Here is a 23259-nt window from a genome sequence, read left to right on the forward strand (position 1 = left end):
ATCTTTGGTGAATGAAAGCTAGTTTAAGTCTGTTGGTTTAATTGAAACAGGCATGTCTTTAGAGTGATCAGTATTAAGTAGAATATTTTTATTCTACCAAGGTTAACTAAAGTGAAATATGCTTTTGCAATCTCTGTTACATAATTTGTCAGCAAGAATGGTAACTTAAGATGATGGCTGGCTGTTCAATGTCTCATGAAATTTTCATGAGTAATCTAAACAATTGTTAAGAACAAGTAAATTAAGGAGATGTAAGATAAAAAATTATAAATGTACTTTTCAACAATAATCATGCCTTATGGTATATTTGCTTAAGAATAGTTTCCAAACTCTTTTTGGTAACTTAAAACCTTAAAGTTGGATGAGATAAGTTAAATGAAGGCTAGTCATTGAACATCTAGATCATTTCCAAGTAAGATAAAATACTGCAACATTAATTACTGAACATAGATTTATCCACTTTTGGCTTTCTTTGGCAGAGGAACTAAAGATATTTGGTTCTATCAGTAAGCATATTTTGTGCCACATTGAAAAATTACTAAGAGGAAGAATATACTTCTAGAAACTGTGAAAAGTATTTATAAATTTGCCAATCCACAGAATGCTAGTGTAACAGACAGTCCACACTGATTACTTCTTAGTTTTCACTAGGAACAAAGGATTCTAAAGGGTCAAGAATTCTAATAAATATATGTAATTAAAGCTACTTAGAAATAATTAAGGTGAGAGGAAACAACTGTGTATCTGTAAACTGAACTGGATCCTGAACTCTAGTTTCCTCAGATATCTGGCTACAACTCTCCAAAGTAATGTTTCCAATTTTCTCCCACTCTTCTGATTTGGAATCACTAAGAACAACGACTATCCTTGAACCTCCTTGGAAGGGACGATACCAGGTCCTCCTCACTACCCAGATCACAGCCAAATTTCAGGGAATTGAACCTGGGTACACATCCCCCAATTAAAAAGGGGTTCTCCAGAATCTTGGAACTGCACGCCAGCTGGAGATGTAAAATTAAAAGTAACTAGGGAGGTTCCTCCCCAGAAGCAGTTGGCATCTTGAAGTAAACAACTCTGCCAAGATCACAGATCAAGATCTTCATCTCCATTATGAAATCTTTATTCCTTTTGCCTTCTTGCTACTTGCATTTTCTCTCTGTTAACGCATGGAAAGACAATGCTCCTTAACTCTGACCACTATCGCTGCATCTGCTGCTAAGGCCATAGCTATGCAACAGAAGTCCCGAGACTTTCTTGCTAAGGTGGTTTAGATAATACAGTCGCTTTAAAGTACTTGTTGGCTGAACAAGGAGGAGTCTGTGCCATAGCAAATACCTCCTGCTGTGCCCGGATCAATATCTCTGGTACTGGAGCAAATACAGGAAATTAGCAAATAAGCCACTTGGCTAAAACAGGTTGATGTCCCTTCAGGTACATTCTTTGATTTATTTGAAACCAATTGGTTTGATTCATGGGGGCCCTGGTTAAGGAGTATACTTCAGTCTCTTTGTATTATCCTCCTAATAGTCATCACTGTAGAGCCCCTGGTGTGCTATGTTCTCTCAAAGGTCTTAAATGCATGGTCACAGCCATCAGCAGTATATCAGATGGTCTCACTGCACTTAGAGAAACAGAAACAAGATGAAAAACGAGATGAACAGCAAAAACAATTCTTCCACGGATCTGACATCAAAACCTATGTGAGTTTCACAATGAGACAAGAACAATTTAACTCTGTTGGTGACCGAGAGTGGCGCTAATACCAAATTTTTGTTCAATCTCTCCCATATGAGAGGATGACCAAAAGGGGAGAAGAGTCTAATTAATTAAACAAAGAGGCCATTAGACTGAGGTGGCTCTAATGCCTTGGCAGCCTAGGTAAGCAAACCAAAATCTAAGCCTGTAAGTTCCTCAAGGTTATGAAATCAAAATGCTAAGGACAACCAATCACAAACAGCCAACTGGTCTTCATGCTATAGCCAATCAACACTTTCCTTACATCTGCCTTTTCTCTGTGAAAGCCTCTCCCTGAGCTCCTGACAGTGTGGCACTCCTAACCACCTCTGGTTTGGTGCTGCCAGATTCCAATAGATTTTTGCTCAAATAAACTCTTAAAATGTTTAATATCTTCAGTTTATTGTTTAACAAGAGCACTTCCACTCTGGAGCTTTTTCTGACACTCTCCCTCCTCCTAGGGAGATGTAAGCACTTGTGTCTGTTCTCTTCCGGGCCAGCTTTATCAGAGCACTCATGAGGCTTGCACTTGCTTGCATGCTCTGCCCCTCCTGAAATGTGTCCTCTTTGAGGCCAGGGGTAATATCTGTATCCTACTTTATGTGTCTAGCATCCAGCACACAGGAGGCTCAATAAATATTTGTTGAATGAATCGGGGACAAGGAGAAATGGTCAAGAAATGCCTAATGTTAATAGCAAGCCCTTACCCAGCACTCATGCCAAGTACTACACAAAGGCATATACACTGAATAGACTGATTTATTCCTAAAACAACACTGAGGTAGAAGCCACTATTATCTTCACTTTAAATGTAAGAAAACTGCATCACAGGGGCTTCCCTGGTGGTGCAGTGGTTGAGAATCCGCCTGCCAATGCAGGGGACACGGGTTCGAGCCCTGGTCTGGGAAGATCCCACATGCCGCAGAGCAACTGGGCCCGTGAGCCACAATTACTGAGCCTGCGCGTCTGGAGCCTGTGCTCCGCAACGAGAGGCCGCGATAGTGAGAGGTGCGGCGCGCGCACCGCGATGAAGAGTGGCACCCGCTCGCCGCAACTAGAGAAGGCCCTGGCACAGAAACGAAGACCCAACACAGCCAAAAATAAATAAATAAATTTAAAAAAAAACAAAACAAAAAAATTGCATCACAGAGACTAATCACTTGTCCAAGGTTACACATGAACTAGGAATTGACAAGTGTGGGACTGGATCCCAGAGCCCACCATGTTCTTTACCTTTACCCGCAAGAGGAAAAGATGCTCCACCCACACTAGACACGGAGACCTCTCTGGTGGGTCCTAATCTGGATGAGGGCTGCAAGGGGTGTTCCCATTGGTGGGATTCGTAGCTTTTAGGATACTGAAGGCTTTTGCATTCTTGGACTTTTTAGGGGGACGGGGAAAAAGACATTGCTCAAGGACATAAGGGGTAGAAATGGAGAGAAACAAAAGAAAGCAGCCAAAGTTTTGCTGTGAAAGACTAGAGTCTGGAGAGGAAATCTCCATTCACCAGCAAGAAAAATAAAAACATTAATACTTGAATTATGGCCTAACCATGACATGCAATTGCTTGTGCCCCAGAGCTCCCCCTGCCATTTACAGGGAACACCATCATCAAAATCTCGTCCCTGATAAACCACAACCTGAAGAGGAATCATGACTCCAGTTCTGGCTTCTCCACTGTATTATCCCAGACACAGGTCTTCCGTGGCTTCCCCCAACCTGTCCCTCCTCTGATAGCCCTTATTCTGGCCAATGGACCTAGCACTCACCCAACTCGTTATGCCAGAAAATCTGGAAGTCTTCCAAGATTCCTCCTTCACTTTCCACCTTCACATTCAATTGATCTCTGAGTTTTGTGGATTCTATTTCATAAATCCATAATCTATCCAATCAATCAATCAATCTTCATTGTGTGCTAAGAGTGTGCAATGATGAACTGGATGAGATTCCCTCCAGCCCTGCCTTCCCAAGCTTCAAGGAGCTGAGCATCTTAAAGAGGGCATTTTGCAAATGAACAGCCCTCCTACTGCAGAGTAGTAAATGCAAGAAATGGATAAATAGAGGGCTGGGGGTGGGGGGAAATCCCGGAGGGGTGTATCATCATCTAGGGAAGCCTGAGGGGTTTTCTCTTGGCTGTGTCCAAAGTGAAGTCTGAAGGATGTATGTGTACCAGGAACCCAGTGAAGGCGGAGGCAAGTGCAAATTTCTGGAGTCAAGAACAGAGCCCAGAGTGTGGAGGACTGGCAATTCACTACCACCCTAGAGCCTCAAAGCTGGTCTCCAGTTGGGTCTTAATTCAGCAACTACACTGCCTAAAGACTTTCCATTCCTCAAAAGAAAACAAACCCAGCACCATCTTTCCTGTCTGTAGAGGTTTGCCCTTCAAGAAGCGTCTCCCAGCATTTGTCATTCGTCCTGAGCATCCCCTCAGGTACCTGCTAGTACAACACCTCTCACCTGTAGGGAGTTTTCGGTGTACAGTATTGGAGAAGACAGACCTTGAGGGAGCATCTCTGCGAGTTCTGGGGGTTGGAAAACCATGGAACGACCTGGTAAGGACCCATCAGCCTCGCCGCCCACGGCTCACCCGCTGTCACTGGGAGCCTCCAGGCCTGCCACCTGCTTGTCCTGGCCCCGATATGTCCCAGTGCTTTATTCACTCTTCCACCACCCTTCGCCCCCCGCCCAAGGCCACTGCCCATCTAGACCCGACCCCAGCCCGACGTCCTCCCCGCGTGGCCACCGCGCTCCGCTGAGGTGGAGGATGCGGCGCGGCCAGGCAGCTCCCGGAAGGCAGCCGCCGGCCGGCTTCCCCACAGCCAGTGCCCACCCCAGACGGGCTCTCTCCTCGCGTCTCCCATCCCCGGACCGGACAGCGGGTGTCCGGCGCGAAGACCCCGTGGGCCCCGCTTCGGCCGCCTTTCCCAGGAGGGCGCGGGGGGCCGCTCTGCGGGCAGACCTCGGCCGCGGGGTCCCCACTCGCAGCCCGGCGGGGACTCGCAGGGGCGCGCTCGGTCGGGAGCGCGCGCGCCCGGCTGCTCCGAGGTCCGGCAGTGGCGCGAGGCGGGCAGAGGCGGAGCCGAGGGCGGGCCGGTCGCAGCCTCCGCCAGTCCCCGCTCCACCACCCCAGCAGAAGCGCGCCACCTCCCCGCCCCCACTCCCCTCCCCCACCGCGCGCGCTCCGCCCGCCCCGGAGCCTCGCCCTCCGCCACGATGAGCAAATGAGCGCGAGCGAGGGCATGAAATTTAAATTCCACTCAGGGGAGAAAGTGCTGTGCTTCGAGCCTGACCCCACCAAGGCGCGAGTGCTGTACGATGCCAAGGTGCCGCCGCGGAGGGACAGGGAGGAGGCGCGGGCCGGGGACCCCGGGACGGGAGGCGAATGCGGATGCGGGTGTGGACGGCGCCGCGGATCGGGGGAAGTGGCGGGGCCCGGGTGCTCCCTGATCGCGGCTCCTCGGCCTGCGCGGCGCCACACGGGCGACAGGGGGCGCACGCGGGGCACCGCGATGGGGAGTCGGGGCCCGGGCGCTTCCGCTTCCGCCCGGTCCCTGGAGTGCACTGGCGCACTTGGAACCTGGTGTGCGACGTCGTTAGGCCGGGGAGCTGGCAGCGGGGGCCGCGTGTCCAGGAGGTCGCTGGCACACAGCTTCTGCCTTCCGGTTAAACCGCCCCTCACCCTGTGCGGTCTAGTGCCGCGTGGGCTCCCTCGCAACGCCCTGATCGACCAGGGCCAGATCCTAATCCATAGCGCCGCAGTGCTGGCCGTGGACTGGCGACGTCGTTGCCCTGGGGCCCCAGTCGTGTCTAGGCTCGCTCCCTCCCGTAGGCCGCGACCCCCACCCCGAGGGCAAGGTTGCCCGGCTGTCATAGTCCTTCAGGGCCTTGCAACGTTTAGGTTTTCAATCTCCGTGTCGCGCCCCGTGCCTGTCCACCTAAGTCTCCGGGGCTCGGGGGACGTTGAGCCACATCTGCAGCAACTAAGGTCTGAACGGCCAGAGGGAGTTGGCCTCGCACTCCGGGAGTTGGGGGCTAGCCCCGGGCCCCAGGTGTGTCTGGGAGGTGCTGCGCTTTGGGGGATTGCCCAAGCCTTCCGGGCTCTACATTTTACTTTCGGACTTTGCCCCCGTCTCAGTTTTCTGTTTGCTGTGCTTCCTCCCTCCCCGCCTTGAGTCTCCCCAAGGGTGACACGCCCCATCATTTGCCCCAGACGTTTAACAGGGGACACCGCTGGGAGGGATGGCGTAAACTGCGAGCCGAACTGGACCTGGACGCAGCGGAGCCCAGGAGACTACAACTCCCAAAGGTCTCTCGGCTGCAGCTCGCTTGTCTAGCCTGGACCCTTTTTAGTTAGTGACAGTTCGGCCGGCCAGTGGTTTCGGAAGCTGCACCCGTTCTCACACTCAGAGACCAATCGGGGTGGTTGGAGGGATGCTTCCTATTTTGAGGCATCCACTCAGGAAAAAAAATGGAATTGAAAGGAAAAATGTTTCAGTCCAGCTCTCTGTCTAAAAAAGGAGAGAATGCTTTCTTTTCTTTTACGAAAAGGTCTATGATCTAGTTTTCCTGATCCAGCTTCTAATATTCTCTATGCTTTATCGTTTGTGGACGATATTTCCTGGTTTCAGATTGTCGATGTTATTGTTGGGAAAGACGAAAAAGGCAGAAAGATCCCAGAATATCTGATCCATTTTAATGGTTGGAACAGAAGGTGAGTGTACTTGTTAAACCGGACTGAAAATTGATCACCTCTGCACAGGAACATTGCAAACTTCTTTGTTAAGTTCTAGAAACACTCCTAGGAAAGTTTCATTTCCTGTTTTTGCTTTTTTTTTTTTTAATCAAACCTTGCCTACTCTGAAGAATGATTATTTCTAAGTCGATTATATTTGGATTCTCTATGGGTAATTTTGGAAACCCCAGTTGCTTCTGTGTCTGAATGAGTTCCATTTTCAGTTTATTTACATCTTTTTTGTGATTTTAAAATATTTAAGTAGTTTTCTAAAATGTAAGTAATTCTGACACATCTGTTCCTGTGAGGTGCTTTTAACATTTGTTTCATATCAAACTAAAATAATGAATTTTACATTCTTTTCCTTTTTTGTTTGATTAGCTGGGATAGATGGGCAGCTGAAGATCATGTCCTTCGTGACACCGATGAAAATCGGAGATTACAGCGTAAATTGGCAAGGAAAGCTGTAGCTCGCCTGTAAGAATACAAAAAGCATATAAATGTTACTCAGTGTGTTTTCTTTTAGTGTTTAGAATTGTTATGGTATAAAAGTTTTAAAATCTGGTAAACATGGTTTCTTAAGTAATTTTACATTCTTAAAGTGTGTTAGCGAATAGTGTTTCTATTGTATTCAAAATAACTGCTGTGCTTTCAGAGAGGTTATTGTGTAGTATTCTGAAGTGGAGATTACCAGTTATGTTTTAAAGTTTAATTATATCTTAGGTACTTAAGAATTACTGTTATTGTGTTTTGTTTTTTTCCTCAAGACCAATATCAGTCATCATCAGCATTTCAGTTGTGTTTGTTTCAGGAGAAGCACAGGAAGAAAGAGGAAGCGCTGCAGGTTGCCTGGTGTGGACTCTGTCTTAAAAAGCCTCCCTGCTGAAGAAAAAGATGAAAATGTTGAAAACTGTGAGTGGCTTGACTCATTTTCTCTGGTTAAAAGGAGTTTTACCTAGTTCTTTTATACCGCAGGATTGAGGGGGAAGATTCATTCGAATTATAGACAGGGAAACATTTTAAGCTCATCACGTAAAACATTTGCCCCTTTTGTTTTTGACAATTAAAGTAGCAGTCAAAAAAAAAAAAAAGTAGCAGTCAATAAGTTTCTAATTAGACCTCATCAGTCTTGCACATGACCACTGCCTTCTCAGCCAGTGTCTTTATACGGACCCCTCAGAGGTGCATTCTCATGTTTTCTTCTTGGTACCTTGCTCCACTTAGGAATGCGGCAGGGAACCATAGGCTCCTAGGTGACTAAACACTTGCACATCATTTACCTGTGTGGTTTTTGCATCCCTTGAAATTGGTGTTATATTTTTTCAAAATAAATTTCTATTCTGAAAGTTACAGTAATTAACTGTAACTTTAAGTGCTTAATAGTAACAGTAAGTGTAACTGTAAATAGTAACTGTAAATAATAACTGTAACTTTAAGTGCTTAAGTAACAGTAACTTAATGCTGTAAGTGTTCAGCATTTAAAATTTATGCAGGATAGTAGTTTATTATTACCAGCAGTAGGACATGCATGCCACCTTAAAGAATTGTAAACATAAGGGTTAGGGAAGTGTATAATGCAGGTTTGCCTGGTATTTTTTGTTTTACCTAGCAATAAGCAGTTCCTCTGATGACAGTAGTGAAGAAAAGGATGAAGAAATAAGTGAAGAAAGTGATATTGAAGAAAAGACTGAAGTGGTATAAAGTTTTTATTGTAAAAACTCTTTGTCTTTGGCATATATTTTAGTGGTAAATTTCTAGTTGTGAAATTTTTTTTTTAACCAAATATTGTAAAATTGTACTTCATATATAAGGGAAAATAACCCTCAACCCTTAGTTATAGTTACGGTAAGAACCTCTCCATGGCTCTTCGTACCCATAAAGTGTTTTCACAAATCATAGTTACCTCTTTCTTTCCAGTGAAAGTGTTAACTTTTTATAATGCCGATTAAGTATCTGAGTTTGGCATCTTCTCTCTGCCTGTCTACAAAGTTAACATAAATCCCACTGGTAAAGTTAAGTTGGGAAAAAGCAAAATAATCATTTGCAATGTGGTTAGTGGCCTAAAACAAGTTAACTTTTGGCTTTTAATATACTTTTCATTAGAACACTTGGCATCATTACTGGTGTAAATGTCGAAGATTAACTGGGTTTGTTTCGTTGTAGGCTGTCCTTACGTTAGTCCTTCTTTGGATATAGACTGTCTGCTTTAGGTAGCTAAAAATGGAATTGTGATATTGCAGAAGGAAGAACCAGAGCTGCATGCAAAAAAGGAAATGGAAGAAAGAACAATAACTATAGAAATCCCTGAAGTTCTGAAAAAGAAGCTTGAGGACGATTGTTACTACATCAACAGGAGGAAACGGGTATACAGGGATAACATACAAAACATGGATCTGTAATAGAGCTTTCATTTAGCTGTACTTTGCAATCTTAAAAAGTTGAGAACCTTGGAGGAATGAAATTCATATTTTAAGTTTTGTACTGAGTCGGGTTTTAAACTTCTCTGACAGTACTGTTCTGCTGATGAAAGTGTGCAGTCTTTTCCAGCTCTGGCTGCCTATTAGAATCTTCTAGGGAGCTTTGCAAAGTCCTGATGCCTGGGCTTCAACCAAGAGGTCAAGGTGAAATTGATTCTTGGTGTTGGGGGCGGCAGCTGTGGATATCTTAGAGGCTCCGCAGGTGGTTCTAATGGATCACTAAGCTGAGAATCACTGCTTGCATTTATTTTTAAAATTATTACTGTAATCTACATGGGGATATGATCAGTAGAAGAAAAAAGTCAAAGAGCTGCAAAGCACATTTACTTAAAAAATTATCTTCAAACACAACTGGCTTTATTTTTGAGCTTCAAAAATGATGTAGACAAGTCCACTGTTTCTTGGAATATATGGTTTATACAATGGGATGTATACATCAGATGTTTATATTTTTGTTAACAGTTAGTGAAACTTCCATGCCAAACCAACATCATAACTATTTTGGAATCATACGTGAAGCATTTTGCTATCAATGCAGCCTTTTCAGCCAATGAGAGGCCTCGTCACCATCACGCTATGCCACATGCCAACATGAATGTGCATTACATCCCAGCAGAAAAGAAGTAAGTAGGGGAGGGATAGTTGGCGTTTCATGGTTCGCTTTGGGTATTAGAGAAGTGACTTACATTTAGAACAAGTAACATGTCTGTTTCAGTTATTATGAATTCATTTACTATAGCACTTGATGATTCACGTAATAACCAGTTTAATTTCAAAATATTCTCCCTTTTTCAGAATGTTCAGTAACTCCTTAGGTATGTGGTGTGGATCCATTGAGTATATGCACTGCCTCAACACCTGGAGAAGTTTTTTTCAGTGATGTAACTTAGGGAGATAACTCTTTTTTTTCCTTGAGAAGTACCAGAATGGGGGATGAGAATTTTCTCAAGGCTTGTTTACAAACAGGTCTTTATCCTAGTCTGAGAAATTGTCCTCATAGCTTGCCTTGCGCACATGACCCCGCAGGAGTAGAATCAGACAAGTAGATTGTTCAAGTTTAAACAGGTGTGTTAGTTCATCAGAACCGCCCCCTTCAGCTCCCAGTGATTGGGGTCTGTCCACCTTCTGCAGCACAGACTGCTTGGGCTCCTTGTGTGGCACTGGGCATATTCATTTGTGTTTAGTGTGGTAAGGTAAAATTACTTATTGCACTTTATATTATAGATCTGTGTTCCCATTTAATTCTTTATTATTAGCATCTACAGACTGACTTTATTTTTTACACACATAGGTGTAGTGTATAGCATTTAAAACTCTTCCTTCTTAAAATGTGCAATTTCATTGTGACATTTTGGAAAGTTCTATTATTTTATTGCATCTCTAATCTCTTTAATCCTTCCAGCGTTGACCTTTGTAAGGAGATGGTGGATGGATTAAGAATAACCTTTGATTACACTCTCCCATTGGTTTTGCTCTATCCATATGAACAAGTTCAGTATAAAAAGGTGACTTCGTCCAAATTTTTTCTTCCGATTAAGGAAAGTACCACAAACGCTAATAGGTAAGTTAACTTGCAGTTCAACCATCAGATATCAGCAATCAAATAGCTAAATCTGTTTTTTTTTTTAATTTTTTTTTTTAAGTACATATTTTTTAAAATTAATTAATTAATTATTTTATTTTTGGCTGTGTTGGGTCTTCGCTTCTGTGCGAGGGCTTTCTCCAGTTGCGGCAAGTGGGGGCCCCTCTTCATCGCGGTGCGCGGGCCTCTCACTATCGCGGCCTCTCTTGTTGCGGAGCACAGGCTCCAGACGTGCAGGCTCAGTAGTTGTGGCTCACGGGCCCAGTCACTCCGCGGCATGTGGGATCCTCCCAGACCAGGGCTCGAACCCGTGTCCCCTGCACTGGCAGGCGGACTCTCAACCACCGCGCCACCAGGGAAGCCCCGCTAAATCTGTTTTTGAAGATTTCCATTGGATGCTATGGGGCCAACACATTTGGAGGAGGGAGTAAATTGCAAAGCGCCCATACTGGTGGTTTTCTTTTTTCCTGGGTAAGCTAAGTCATCATTCACTTGCAGATGGCTCTAAAAGGTTTTACCAAGTGAAGATTTCAGTGTAGAGAAGTTGGCTCTCGTGTAGCCATCCCGTGCTTTCCAAAGACAGTGGGGTGAAGAGAGCACGGCCTGAGAAAGGTAGATGTGGGTTTGAATTTGGCTCCCTCACGTATAGGTTGTGTGACTTGGGGAGGTGTCTTTTGAGCCTCTTGCTTTTGCCTCTGTACGATAGAAAGAACATTTGCTTCTGTAGGTAGTTATTAAATGAGGAAGTTCATGAAGAGCTGGCCACCTTTGCCCTTCAGGTAAGGTTAGTTTCCTTCCCGCTCCGCTGTGTCACCGCTTTCTTCCCTCAGTGACCAAGCATTTCCAAATATCTATTCTTTGGGGGGGATGAAAGTCCCCCAACCTGAGTCTGTGCCTACATCTGTGTAAGCTACTTCCCTCTCTCCCCGAGGCCTGTCTTCCTGAGAGAGACAGTGGTCTGTTCTCACGATTTCCACTCATCCATCTCTTCTTGCCTGTTTACCATCTGCCTTTGTCTCCCACCTCCCTCTGCTCCGCAAGGGCACTGATAGCTGCCCACTTGCTGTGCCATGTGTCGGCCACCCTTTCCCCCCACCCCGTCCCTTTCCTTCCCGGGTCCTGTCTCCTGGTTGTCTGCCTCATGACCGTCTCTTCTCAGCCTGCCTTCCTTCCCCATTGGTTCCACCCCATTTGAGAGGCCTGTGTGACTGTGACTCACTGGGGACCTGTGTTGATGTCCCCATGCCCTCCTCCAAACCTCGAGGCTCCCAGTGTCTGGGGTGGCCTCTGTGTTTCCACAAAATCTGGCCGTTGTTTGTGGTGGTTCTAGTCTTACCAGTAGTTACACTGTGATGAGATAATGTAGTATTCTTATTCTCTCCACCAGGGTTTCTCAACCTTGCATCTCCTGATGTTTTGAACTGTATCATCTTTTGTGGGGGGCCGTCCTGTGCATTGTAGGGTGCTGAGCAGCGTCCCTGGGCTCTACCCATTAGACCCCAATGGCACTTTCCCAGTTGTGACAATCAAAACTGTCTCCAGAAGGTGTCAGTGTCCCCTGGCAGAGTGGAATCACTCCCAGTTGAGAACCACTGATCTAAGACAAGTAGAAACGGGCATCACAGTCTTTAATGCCAGTGTGCCTTGAGGAATTAAAGGGTTAAAATGATTTAATATGTTTGGTTACTTTTTAAGAAAATATTTGTTTTGGCACATCTGGAAGTGAAAGTTTCTGAGCCTCCTGGAGTGGAGTGGAGGGTGTGTTTACTGTCTGAAAGAAGACATTGAAGAGCCCCTCCAGGTTTTACAGGGATTCTGTGGGCCAGGCATGTGTGACGTCCTCCCCTTTCTTCCGTAGGAGCCAGGAGGAGCTCTCTCCAAGCCCACCTTTGTTGAATCCATCCACACCACAGTCCACGGAGAGTCAGACAACCACAGGCGAGCCAGCCACCCCCAAAAGGCGCAAAGCCGAGCCGGAAGCCTTGCAGTCTCTGAGGCGGTCCACGCGCCACTCCGCCAATTGCGACCGGCTGTCTGAGAGCAGCGCCTCGCCTCAGCCCAAGCGCCGGCAGCAGGACGCGTCTGCCAGCATGCCCAAGCTGTTCCTGCACCTGGAAAAGAGTAGGTCCACTCCCCGTGCAGGAAGGCTGTGCGGGGGGCAGCCGATGTTCACTTCGTGCTCCTGCAAGGAGTCCAGCCGGCAGGAGGGGCTGGGGGAGAACAGGATGAGCACAGGGTCACATCCAGGTTCGCCTGCTCGCCTCTGGGAATTTGACTCCGGAGTTCGGCCGCCTGAGGCTCCTGAGGCGTTTTCCCTAACCTAGCGTCAGCTATAGCTAAGAGAAGGGAGCCCCCCACGCCTTCACTAGTTACGTCCTGTCCCTGTGCATTTGCCTCTTCTGGGCGTGTATTCATATCAGTAGAATCATACTATATGTGGCCTTCTGTCTATGGCTTCTTTCACTTAACATAATGTTTTCAAGGTTCATCACGCAGCATATCTCAGTACTTGATTCCTTTGCTTTGCGTTTTTCTGCCAAATAATATTCCAGCTATTGTCTTTAATAGGGAAGTCTTATTGTTAAAGATTAATAACGTCTCTGCTGCTTGTAAAGGTCTTCCAGCAATCTTTAATTCCGTAGCTGTGTGATTTACAAGTGAATAATTAACATCTTTTCCTTTTGAAGAGACACCCGTTCATAGCAGATCATCTTCACCTGTTCCTCTGACCCCTAGCAAGGAAGGGAGTGCGGTGTTTGCTGGCTTTGAAGGCAGAAGAACTAATGAAATAAATGAGGTAAAGAGTTAGTGCCTGCTGTTCATCCCCAGTGAGTCCTTCCTTTCGTGGTTTCTTAAATCCTGCAAGAGGAACTTGGGTTTTCTTAGAAGAAACATTGTTACTCTTGCTGCAATAGTAACAGAATTGTTCATATGATTGTAACATTGTATTTGTGGTTTCTTAAATGAGACAATGGTTAGGATTCCAGCCCTACACTTAACATTCATCTTTCATTTCAAATAAGTACAAGTATTGAAGTGTGAGTATTTTCATTTTATGGAACAGTTATCAGCACATTTTTTCTGCAAAAGGCCAGAGTAAATATTTTAAACCTTGCGGGCCACACAGTTGCTGTTGAGACTACCCAGCTCCAAAGCAACCATAGGCACTCTGTAAATGAATGAGTGTGCTGTGGTCCAATGAAACTTTATTTATGGATGCTGAAATTTGAATATCAGATAATTTTTGTACGTTATGAAATATTATTCCACTTTTGGCATTTTCTCAATCATTTAAAAATATGAAACCCATCCTCGGGACTTCCCTGGTGGTGCAGTGGTTAAGAATCCGCCTGCCAATGCAGGGGACACGGGTTCGAGCCCTGGTCCGGGAAGATCCCACCTGCCGCGGAGCAACTAAGCCCGTGCGCCACAACTACTGAGCCTGCGCTCTAGAGACCGTGAGCCACAACTACTGAGCCTCTGTGCTGCAACTACTGAAGCCTGCGTGCCTAGAGCCCATGCTCTGCAACAAGAGAAGCCACCACAATGAGAAGCCCGCACACCACAACAGAAGAGCAGCCCCCGCTCGCCGCAACTAGAGAAAACCCGTGCGCAGCAACGAAGACCCAACGCAGCCAAAAATAAGTAAATAAATAAGTATTTGTTTAAAACCATCCTCAACAGCAGTATTATCATCATCCCTTTGAAGGCATGCTACATGCCAGCATTGTGCCAGGCGCTTGGCCTAAATTACCTCACGTTCTCGAGAATAGCCTCACCACCAGAGTTCCATTTTACGGATGGGAAAACTTCAATTTAAAACTATTTTTAAGGCCAGTTAACTGAGGTAGGTAGTGAGTGTTTCAGGAGTTCAGGAGATGTCTTAGTCCACTGGGATATTCTGTGAATCTCACCTGGGAAGTGGGATTTTTCTTGTTTCTGTGCATAGGGAAGGATGGCTTTACTAGAAAGAATATTTGATGACAGGGGTCGGCAAACTTTTCTTACAAAGGGTCAGACTGTAAATATCTTCAGGGTTGTGCACCAGCGTGAAAGCGGTGTGGATAGTTCACAAATGAATGAGTGTGCTGTGTGCCTCCAAAATTCATTCACGCACGCTAGTAATTGAATTTCATATGACTTTCATATGTCGTGAAGTATTATTCATTTGATTTTTAAAAAACCATTAAAAACATAACCGTTCTTAGCACAAGGGGGTTGGATTTGGCCCAAGGGCTGTAAGTTGGCTGACCCCTGCTAGAAAACCCAATGTGTGTTACAGTGATGTCGAGGGAAGATTTAGGAAATTCCTAGTGCAAGCCGTCCCTGATTTTCCATTTTTCAGACAAGAGGGCCCTGCAAGTGTTATTATTTAAGGGGAATCATGTTTCTTCTAGAAGACAGCTGAATATTGACGCACGGCCATTCCCAATCTGGTCACTGGTGCAAGGCCACCATCTAGTGGTTATAGGTAGAGCTGCAAGCTCTAGTGAAAAAGTAGGATTTCTAGTCAGTGGTTGGAGTTGGGCAGACTCTCAATGATTCGTGAGACCTTAGTGCATTCCCCCTCCATAAGTGCCTATATTGCAGTATGTTTTCCCCAGGGCTCTGCATCCTGACCACCTGAGACACTCTCCCAGTGACGTTCGCTGCCCCACCACATGGGGAGGGTCTGGACTCACATTCCTGCTTGAGATCACAGGTGGTTCCCGTGCACACCCCAGTTAAGAATCCTCCACTAGAAACCTGTTATTTTCCCCCATAATGCGTCTTTGATAAATAGGAGATGATTCACTGCATTGAGATGCAAAATTGAGTGAGGTAGACTGGCTTGCTAACTAACCAAATGAACTGCTTTTGCACACATGCACTTCATGCCTCCAGGGATCTCAGACTCCCGTATGTTCACTTTGAGTATCATTGTGGAAAACAGTTCCCGAGCTTCAGCTGTGTGCACCACGAGGTTAGGTGCTGGGGATAGTATAAAGGTGCTGAAACTTACTCCTACCCTGAGCCTTGTACAGCACAGAAGGGTGGGGTCGGTGAGGCAAGGGCTGAAGCCCAGACATTCTGCATGGAGTCATATGGAACCGTGGTGGTACTTGTTAACTTCCACAATTTCATTTGATTAAATTGACTACATCAGCCTTTCTCGGCTTTCTCGTTTTGGCATCCTTCTGCTTTGTCTTGTAGAGGGTTTCTTTGACGCTACTATTTCCAGATTAAACTTGACATCTCAAAAAGCAAAACAGCAACTCAGGAGAAGCGTTCTATAATTTGCTGAACTATTTCTATGGAAGCTCATCAGAGAGTTTTGAAATTCAACTCTTACTTTAACAGAAGCCCCAAATCCACCCACAGTTCTGAAATTCAAAGTGAAGGAAAATCAGTTACCAGGGTTGAAGTCTGTTTTCACTTGATTCAATGGATGAAATTAGGTTCCAAAGTGAATCTAACATAGCAGAAGATTAGAGAATCTTGAAACAATGGTAACATTACTCAAAACATCTTTGGGTCACTTTTTATTGCTTCACTGTCTAATACAGCAGGATTTTCAGTAAAGGAAAAGGGGCAAAATGACCAAAACAGTTACAGCTATTTTACAGGTAGTAGCTATAGAAAATTAGAAAATCAAATATTTCCCTAATCTAATTTTAAGTCTTCCTTCCTCATTTTATTTATTTTTATAAGTTTGTGTTTATTTGATATAGTGGCATTTTTAAAAATTAATTAATTAATTTATTTATTTATGGCTGTGTTGGGTCTTTGTTTCTGTGCGAGGGCTTTCTCTAGTTGCGGCAAGTGGGGGCCACTCTTCATCGTGGTGCGCGGGCCTCTCACTATCGCGGCCTCTCCTGTTGCGGAGCACAGGCTCCAGACGCGCAGGCTCAGCAGCTGTGGCTCACGGGCCTAGCCACTCCGCGGCATGTGGGATCCTCCCATACCAGGGCTCGAACCCGTGTCCCCTGCATTGGCAGGCAGACTCTCAACCACTGCGCCACCAGGGAAGCCCCTGGCATATTTTTTTAAATTTATTTTATTTATTTATTTTTGGCTGCGTTGGGTCTTCGTTGCTGCACGCGGGCTTTCTGTAGTTGCAGCGAGCGCGGGCTACTCTTCGTTGCGGTGCATGGGCTTCTCATTGTGGTGGCTTCTCTTGTTGCAGAGCATGGACTCTAGGCACGTGGGCTTCAGTATTTGTGGCACGTGGGCTCAGTAGTTGTGGCTCGTGGGCTCTAGAGCGCAGGCTCAGTAGTTGTGGCACACGGGCTTAGTTGCTCCGCGGCATGTGGGATCTTCCTGGACCAGGGCTCGAACCCATGTCCCCTGCATTGGCAGGCAGATTCTTAACCACTGCACCACCAGGGAAGCCCGAGTGGCATATTTTTTTCATCGTCATACAATTTGTCATAATTTTTAGGTGATTAGAAGTGTCTCCATGTTGCCAAGGAAGGTGGGATGGCTTTAGAACCTCCACATTGGTTTCTTGTCATTGTTTTTTTCCACATTTGGTTTCCTCCCATTTTCTGGTCCAGCTGTGAGGCAGCTCCAGAGGTGCCAGAGGGATGGGAAGCTTGGGTGTAGAAATGTGACACTTGATGGGTGATGTCTTTCTGCTGGCCTGAGAATGTCGATGTGTATGTATTTCTGCCGGGATTCCAAATGTTCAGATCTGTTGGTAATGGAGTGTTAAGATATAACAACAAAACATTCAATCTGCTTTTCCCAGGTCCTCTCCTGGAAACTTGTACCCGACAGTTACCCCCCAGGTGACCAGCCACCTCCACCCTCTTACATTTATGGGGCGCAACACTTGCTGCGATTGTTCGGTAAGAAATCCTGGTCCCTGCTTTCTTCTTTCCCTTTTTATTATCTTTTTTGATTTTAACACTTATAGGCTTATGTACATCTTGTGGTAATTTTGGGGTCTAAGAAAAATCATTAAATGTTGATCTCAAAAAAAAACACCGAATGAATCTTAAATTTCATAAAAATTGTGTTTGTAATGTTTGTACTACTACTCTGTTTTTGTGTTCAGTAAGAGTTTTGGTGTTGTTTGGCAACATAGATGTTAATTTCAATTCGAATAAAGACACATGGGGACCCAGAGGATCCCTGAGTGTGTCCTGCTCATCGCCAGATTCTGCCGATTGATTGTAAATGGTTTTGCTTTTATTTTTAATGCAGTGAAACTTCCAGAAATCCTTGGAAAGATGTCCTTTTCTGAGAAGAATCTGAAGGCTTTACTGAAGCACTTTGATCTCTTTCTGAGGTATTGTTATTAGCTTGTCAAAACTTACTCTGCCACCTTATATATGAACTTTTCTGAACTTGTCTTCAGCAGATGTGAAAGCTAGCTCTGTGGTATTTTAAATGGTAACAGTATTACCCAAGTATGGTTGGTTCTAACAGTAATTGTAACATGGGGGTTTTGGGCTATTTTTTTCATAGTTTATCTGGTTTCTAAGTGAAGGGTATTCATTGTACGGAGGTAAAATTTTTTGGTGTCACTAGAAGAATCCAGTTGGATAGCCATGTGAATAGAAAATTAATTTTCTAAAGAAGTGATTGAGATTGATAATAATTTAATTCTATGTATTTTATTCAGGAGTATCCTAAGTATGTGACTTTTCTTTGTTGCATGTATATAAACTAACAAATTTACAGGTCTGATTTTGGTGTCTGTTTTGGAGTTAAGATAAATGTGCTGATAGTTTGTGAGTTCGGAGAAAGGTATTGTTTCCTTCACCTGACAGAGCCAGTCATTTTATTAATGTCAGATCATTTGCCCCGAGGCTCTCTCCCCTCCCCCGCATCTGGGGCTGTGGACCCCAGCCTCCGTTATGCCTGTGGCCCAACTCTCCCACCCAGATGTCTATTGACCAGTTCCTCTTGGCGTTCAAGGCTGGTTGTCACTCTGCCTCACCCAGCTTGTCATATCTCCCTGACCTGTTTCTTGATTCTCTTTAAGGGGGTACCTTTTCCTTGTATTTAGTCCCCAACCTGCAAGAGCTAATCAAGTAGGATTTACCAGAGTGGAGACCACTCCAGCCAGAGAAATGGGTCTTGGAGTTTTTAAAAGATATTTGTGTGGGTATTTTGAATAAAGTATCCAATGAGTGGAATTAGACTTTATAACATTTTATTAGAAACAACTTTCAAAAACGCTGTCTTCCCCTCCAGCCTCCCCCTCAAAAAAACCCACAACTGTTTGGCATCAACATTTCGTTAAGCTGAAATCAAATAATGCCAAAATGAGACACCTGCAAGTTAGTATAGGAGAGCCTGCTAATTTTGAGGTATGCCCAATACGAAATAGAAATTAGGGTTTTAGGAGGTAACTTAGAAAGATTTACAGATAAATATAGTACGGTTGACCCTTGAACAACACGGGTTTGAACTGCACAGATCGACTTATATGCGGATTTTTAAAAATAGTAAATACTATAGTACTACATGATCCATGTGGTTGGTTGAGTCTAGGAATTTGGAAGAACAGTGGATATGGAGGGCCCAACTGTAAGTTATACAAGGATTTTCAACTGCGTAGAGGGTCGGCGCCCCTAACCCACACATTGTTCAAGGGTCAGCTGTAATGGGTTTTGAAAATGTATCCAAAGATGTCAACTAGAGAATCAATGGATCAGTAATTGCTGTAGGAAGGGTACAATCAAAGAAGAAAGAGTTATCTCTCAAATGAATTTTGATTTGGTTTTTACTGAAGAAGGTATTGCAGAGGTTTATCCTTATCTTTTTTTTTTTTTTTAATTTTTATTTATTTATTTATTTGGCTGTGTTGGGTCTTTGTTTCTGTGCGAGGGCTTTCTCTAGTTGCGGCGAGCGGGGGCCACTCTTCATCGCGGTGCGCGGGCCTCTCACTATCGCGGCCCCTCCCGTTGCGGAGCACAGGCTCCAGACGCGCAGGCTCAGTAGTTGTGGCTCACGGGCCTAGTCGCTTCGCGGCATGTGGGATCTTCCCAGACCAGAGCTCGAACCCGTGTCCCCTGCATTGGCAGGCAGACTCTCAACCACTGCGCCACCAGGGAAGCCCTATCCTTATCTTTTTAGGAATTTGGACAGGTGGGAAGAGGCAGGGGAAACAAACACGAAGCTAATTGCTTAGCTTACTAGCTAATGTGGCCCATGTGAGAATGTTTTAGCCATTCATGGTGAAATATTTGATACTTCAGAGTCAAGGTAGTATCTCTGTGTTGCAGATTCTTGAGTGGCTACAGTTTAACATCCATCCATAGTCAGGCATAAGTCAGTCTTGCTTACCTATTTTGGTGGAACTGCGGCGCCTTTTGGCATGGCAAATTGGGACACAAAATGCTCTTCGCTAATTAAACCATTCAGTTTTGATTTAACTTAGGCCATGTAAGTATTGTGAATTTCTCAGGTGACATTTACTGAGTTTATAATTTATTTTTTATAGTTTGTTTTTAAAAGAGGAAAATGTGGGACTTCTGTGGTCAAGTGGCTAAGACTCCATGCTCCCAATGCAGGGGGCCCGGGTTCGATCCCTGGTCAGGGAACCGCATGCCACAACTAAAGATCCTGCGAGCCTCAACTAAGACCTGGCGCAGCCAAATATAAATAAGTAAATAAAGAAATGAGGAAAATGTAGAAATAGTCACGAGGCCTTTTTGCACAGAAGTGATTATATAATCAAGACTGCCACCTAGTGGAGTTTAGGTTCTATTTCTATTTGTACACTTGATAGTGAAAGGATTCCAATGAAATGGTCATTAACGTCGAAGCCGGATATGTGCAATGAAAGTAATCAGTATATAGACATCAAGATTATATTCATTATTTTTTTTCTATCTCATACAGAAAAGAGTGAAATGTTAGAGTGGTTGGAAGTTAAAATTTTGCTTCTTGGTATTTGGCCTTTGTTGTGACCATAGGGGCTATTTGTTTTCTTTTTCCAGGTTTTTAGCAGAATACCATGATGACTTTTTCCCAGAGTCTGCCTATGTTGCTGCCTGTGAGGCGCACTACAGCACGAAGAACCCCAGGGCGATTTATTAAGGTTTTGATGGTTCTGGAAGAACAGCTTCTCTATCTAGCTTTGCACTCTCGGTTCCCAATAAGGAACTAGGGAGTTGGTGGGCCTTCCTTACAGGCAGAGCGAATGCGACACCTGCCTTGGGGGTGTGTGGCAGAGGCGGGCCCATTTGTTTGAGTTGCTTACCTACCGTAGTTATTTCTGTGAAGGATTACTTCCTAGGTACCTGAACGGCCTCCAACATGTGACCCTTGCCACGGTACATGTCGTCTGTGATGGCGGGAAAAGAGCAGCTGTGTTCACAGTGAAATGTTCACAAAAGTGTGCGTAGGTTGGGCTGTTTCAGTAGATGGAGTTACTTGTTAGCAATAACCACATTTTTTAGTTATTTGTTAGCATTAAACAAAATTGTTTTGCAAACCGTTTTCATTCTTGTGATGAGGCTGAGCAACAAGACATTAGTTTTGCTTGGAAACCGAAAAGTAGTCCCAGAATATTTTAGAGAGAGTTGATATTGATGGCAAAAGAAAATTTGCAGCTATACATTTGCTTGTTGCAGTTCCTTTCCTATAAAACCTTATTTTTGGTGATTTAAATAAAGCATTGCCTGAATGTTTGAGATTTTATAGCTACACTTGGTTGTGTAATGTTATAGTTCCCTTTCTGTAAGATGGTATTTTGGGTGATCTCAAATAAATCATTGCCCGTCTTGTTGGAAAGAACCAAGAGAGAATTTTCACTCTGGTCTTGTCCTCTTTCTTCATTGTAGAAAAACAGTAAGGTAACTTTGATTCATAACTTTTTTGTGTTTTATTTTGTTTTCCCTTTGTGACTTTTTTATTAAGGACTTTTGTTTTCCTTTCCTTCTTTGATTTTGCCCGACTGGAAGGTGGTTACTGGAAGTTGGGGCAGCACCTCGCTGTCTTATTGCCCCACTCTGGGCTGGCTTGGGGCCAACATATTTACCCTCTTCCATCATTACCAGCTGATGGTCTCTGAAGTCATCTTTCTAATCCTCATCTTAGTCTCTCACATGCCTGCCCTTTTCCCCAGGATATTTTAGAAAGTTCCAGCTCTGTTTGAGGGATGCCAGTACCATACAAGCCTTGAACATAGCATCTGCATTTTCTCGCAGCTCAGTTTAGTTGACCTTAATTTCCAAAGATCACTGGACATGAACGACAAGAGCCACAGGGAGTTTCAAAAGCTCTCTAAATGGTTCCATCAAAGAGACTTCTGTATACGCTGACCCATGAGAATCAGAACCTCGAAGTCGAGTAATGTCATCTTAGTGCACATAGTTGCTAAGTAAAAGTCAGGTTTTGGCTTCTAACCTGGAGTAGCATTTGGGTTCATGCCAGGTTTCATCTCCATTTGGTTTATGCAATGCTTGTTTAAATCTGATGCACCTGCAGTATGCTCTGAATTGTTGAAAAAGTTAAATCAGTAATTATTCATGGCCTGGAAAAGAAAAAATTTTTCTGTTATAAGAATCTACTTGTTAAATGTCCCCAATGAAATGAACACAGACTGTCTCTTGGAACATTTATATAGTTATATACCTTGAGTTTACAATTAATGCATTTTCTAATAACGAACAATTATTTTCTTCCCCTAAAGGCTTTTTTTTTTTTTTTTTTTTTTTGTGGCCGTGCGCATGCGGGATATTAGTTCCCCGACCAGGGATCAAACGTGTGCCCCCTGCAGTGGAAGTGTGGAGTCCTAACCACTGGACTGCCAGGTTCTTAATCACAACTTCCCTTAAGCTGATTTGTACCTTAGGTTGATTTAAATAACTGTTCAAAGTATTATCCCTTTATTGTATATTGCTAATAATTTTTCAATTAATTCATCAGTTAAAAAAATGATTTAAATGGCTAGACTGGACTTCCCTGGTGGTGCAGTGGTTAAGAATCCGCCTGCCAATGCAGGGGACACGGGTTCAAGCCCTGTTCCGGGAAGATCCCACATGCCGCGGAGCAACTAGGCCCACGCACCACAGCTACTGAGCCCGTGTGCCACAACTACTGAAGCCCGTGTGCCTAGAGCCCGTGCTCCGCAACAAGAGAAGCCACTGCAATGAGAAGCCCGCGCACCGCAACGAAGAGCAGCCCCCCGCTCGCCGCAACTAGAGAAAGCCCGCGCGCAGCAACAAAGACCCAACGCAGCCAAAAATGAATAAATTTTTAAAAATTAAAATAAATTTAAAAAAATTAAAGTAAATGAATTTAAATGTCTAGACCATCCTTATAAAAATTATACATTATCCTTTTTTTGTCAATTTTTATATTGTTACTTTCCTAAACTGCCAAATCTTGCGGTTAAGTATCACATCATTGAATTAATGTCTTCCTTTTAAGTTGTTTAAAGATGTATTAAAAATATTTCTATAACTTGTGTGTCATATCAGTGTACTAGGACTTTGAAAAAAACGCATGAGAAGGAAAAAAACATTTCCGAACAGAAGTAGATTGTAAAGCATTTCATAGTACAGTGTATACAAAAAAAGAAAAATTTACCATTTTACAAAAGTTGACGTCTGTCATTAGATTATTTTATCAACTCTATAAATATTTGAGCAAGTGCAGTTACCCTGTTTTGCCATTATTTTCTTAATAACTCAGTGGCCCCTGCCCTTTAACATTTAGCCAAAGGTAAGTTTATCTGAATGTTTATTGACAACCACCTAACTGTCTTACCAAAAACTGCTAGGTATTGAAAG

At 44.2% G+C, this 23259-nt stretch overlaps 1 protein-coding gene across 1 annotated transcript; it reads left to right on the plus strand.

The window, feature by feature from the left end:
• Positions 1–4914: 4914 nt before the first annotated feature.
• MSL3 (MSL complex subunit 3) lies at positions 4915–22444 on the plus strand. The gene is made up of 13 exons (XM_036840411.1): positions 4915–5057; positions 6363–6445; positions 6848–6943; positions 7278–7378; positions 8076–8161; positions 8707–8829; positions 9406–9566; positions 10346–10504; positions 12384–12646; positions 13213–13322; positions 17256–17355; positions 17714–17798; positions 20461–22444. The coding sequence occupies exons 1-13, from the start codon at positions 4956–4958 to the stop codon at positions 20558–20560; spliced, it is 1569 nt and encodes a 522-aa protein (XP_036696306.1). The 5' UTR covers positions 4915–4955; the 3' UTR covers positions 20561–22444.
• The last annotated feature ends 815 nt before the right edge of the window (positions 22445–23259 follow it).

This window comes from Balaenoptera musculus, chromosome X (genome assembly GCF_009873245.2).
Source record: "Balaenoptera musculus isolate JJ_BM4_2016_0621 chromosome X, mBalMus1.pri.v3, whole genome shotgun sequence".
Lineage (NCBI taxonomy): Eukaryota > Metazoa > Chordata > Mammalia > Artiodactyla > Balaenopteridae > Balaenoptera > Balaenoptera musculus.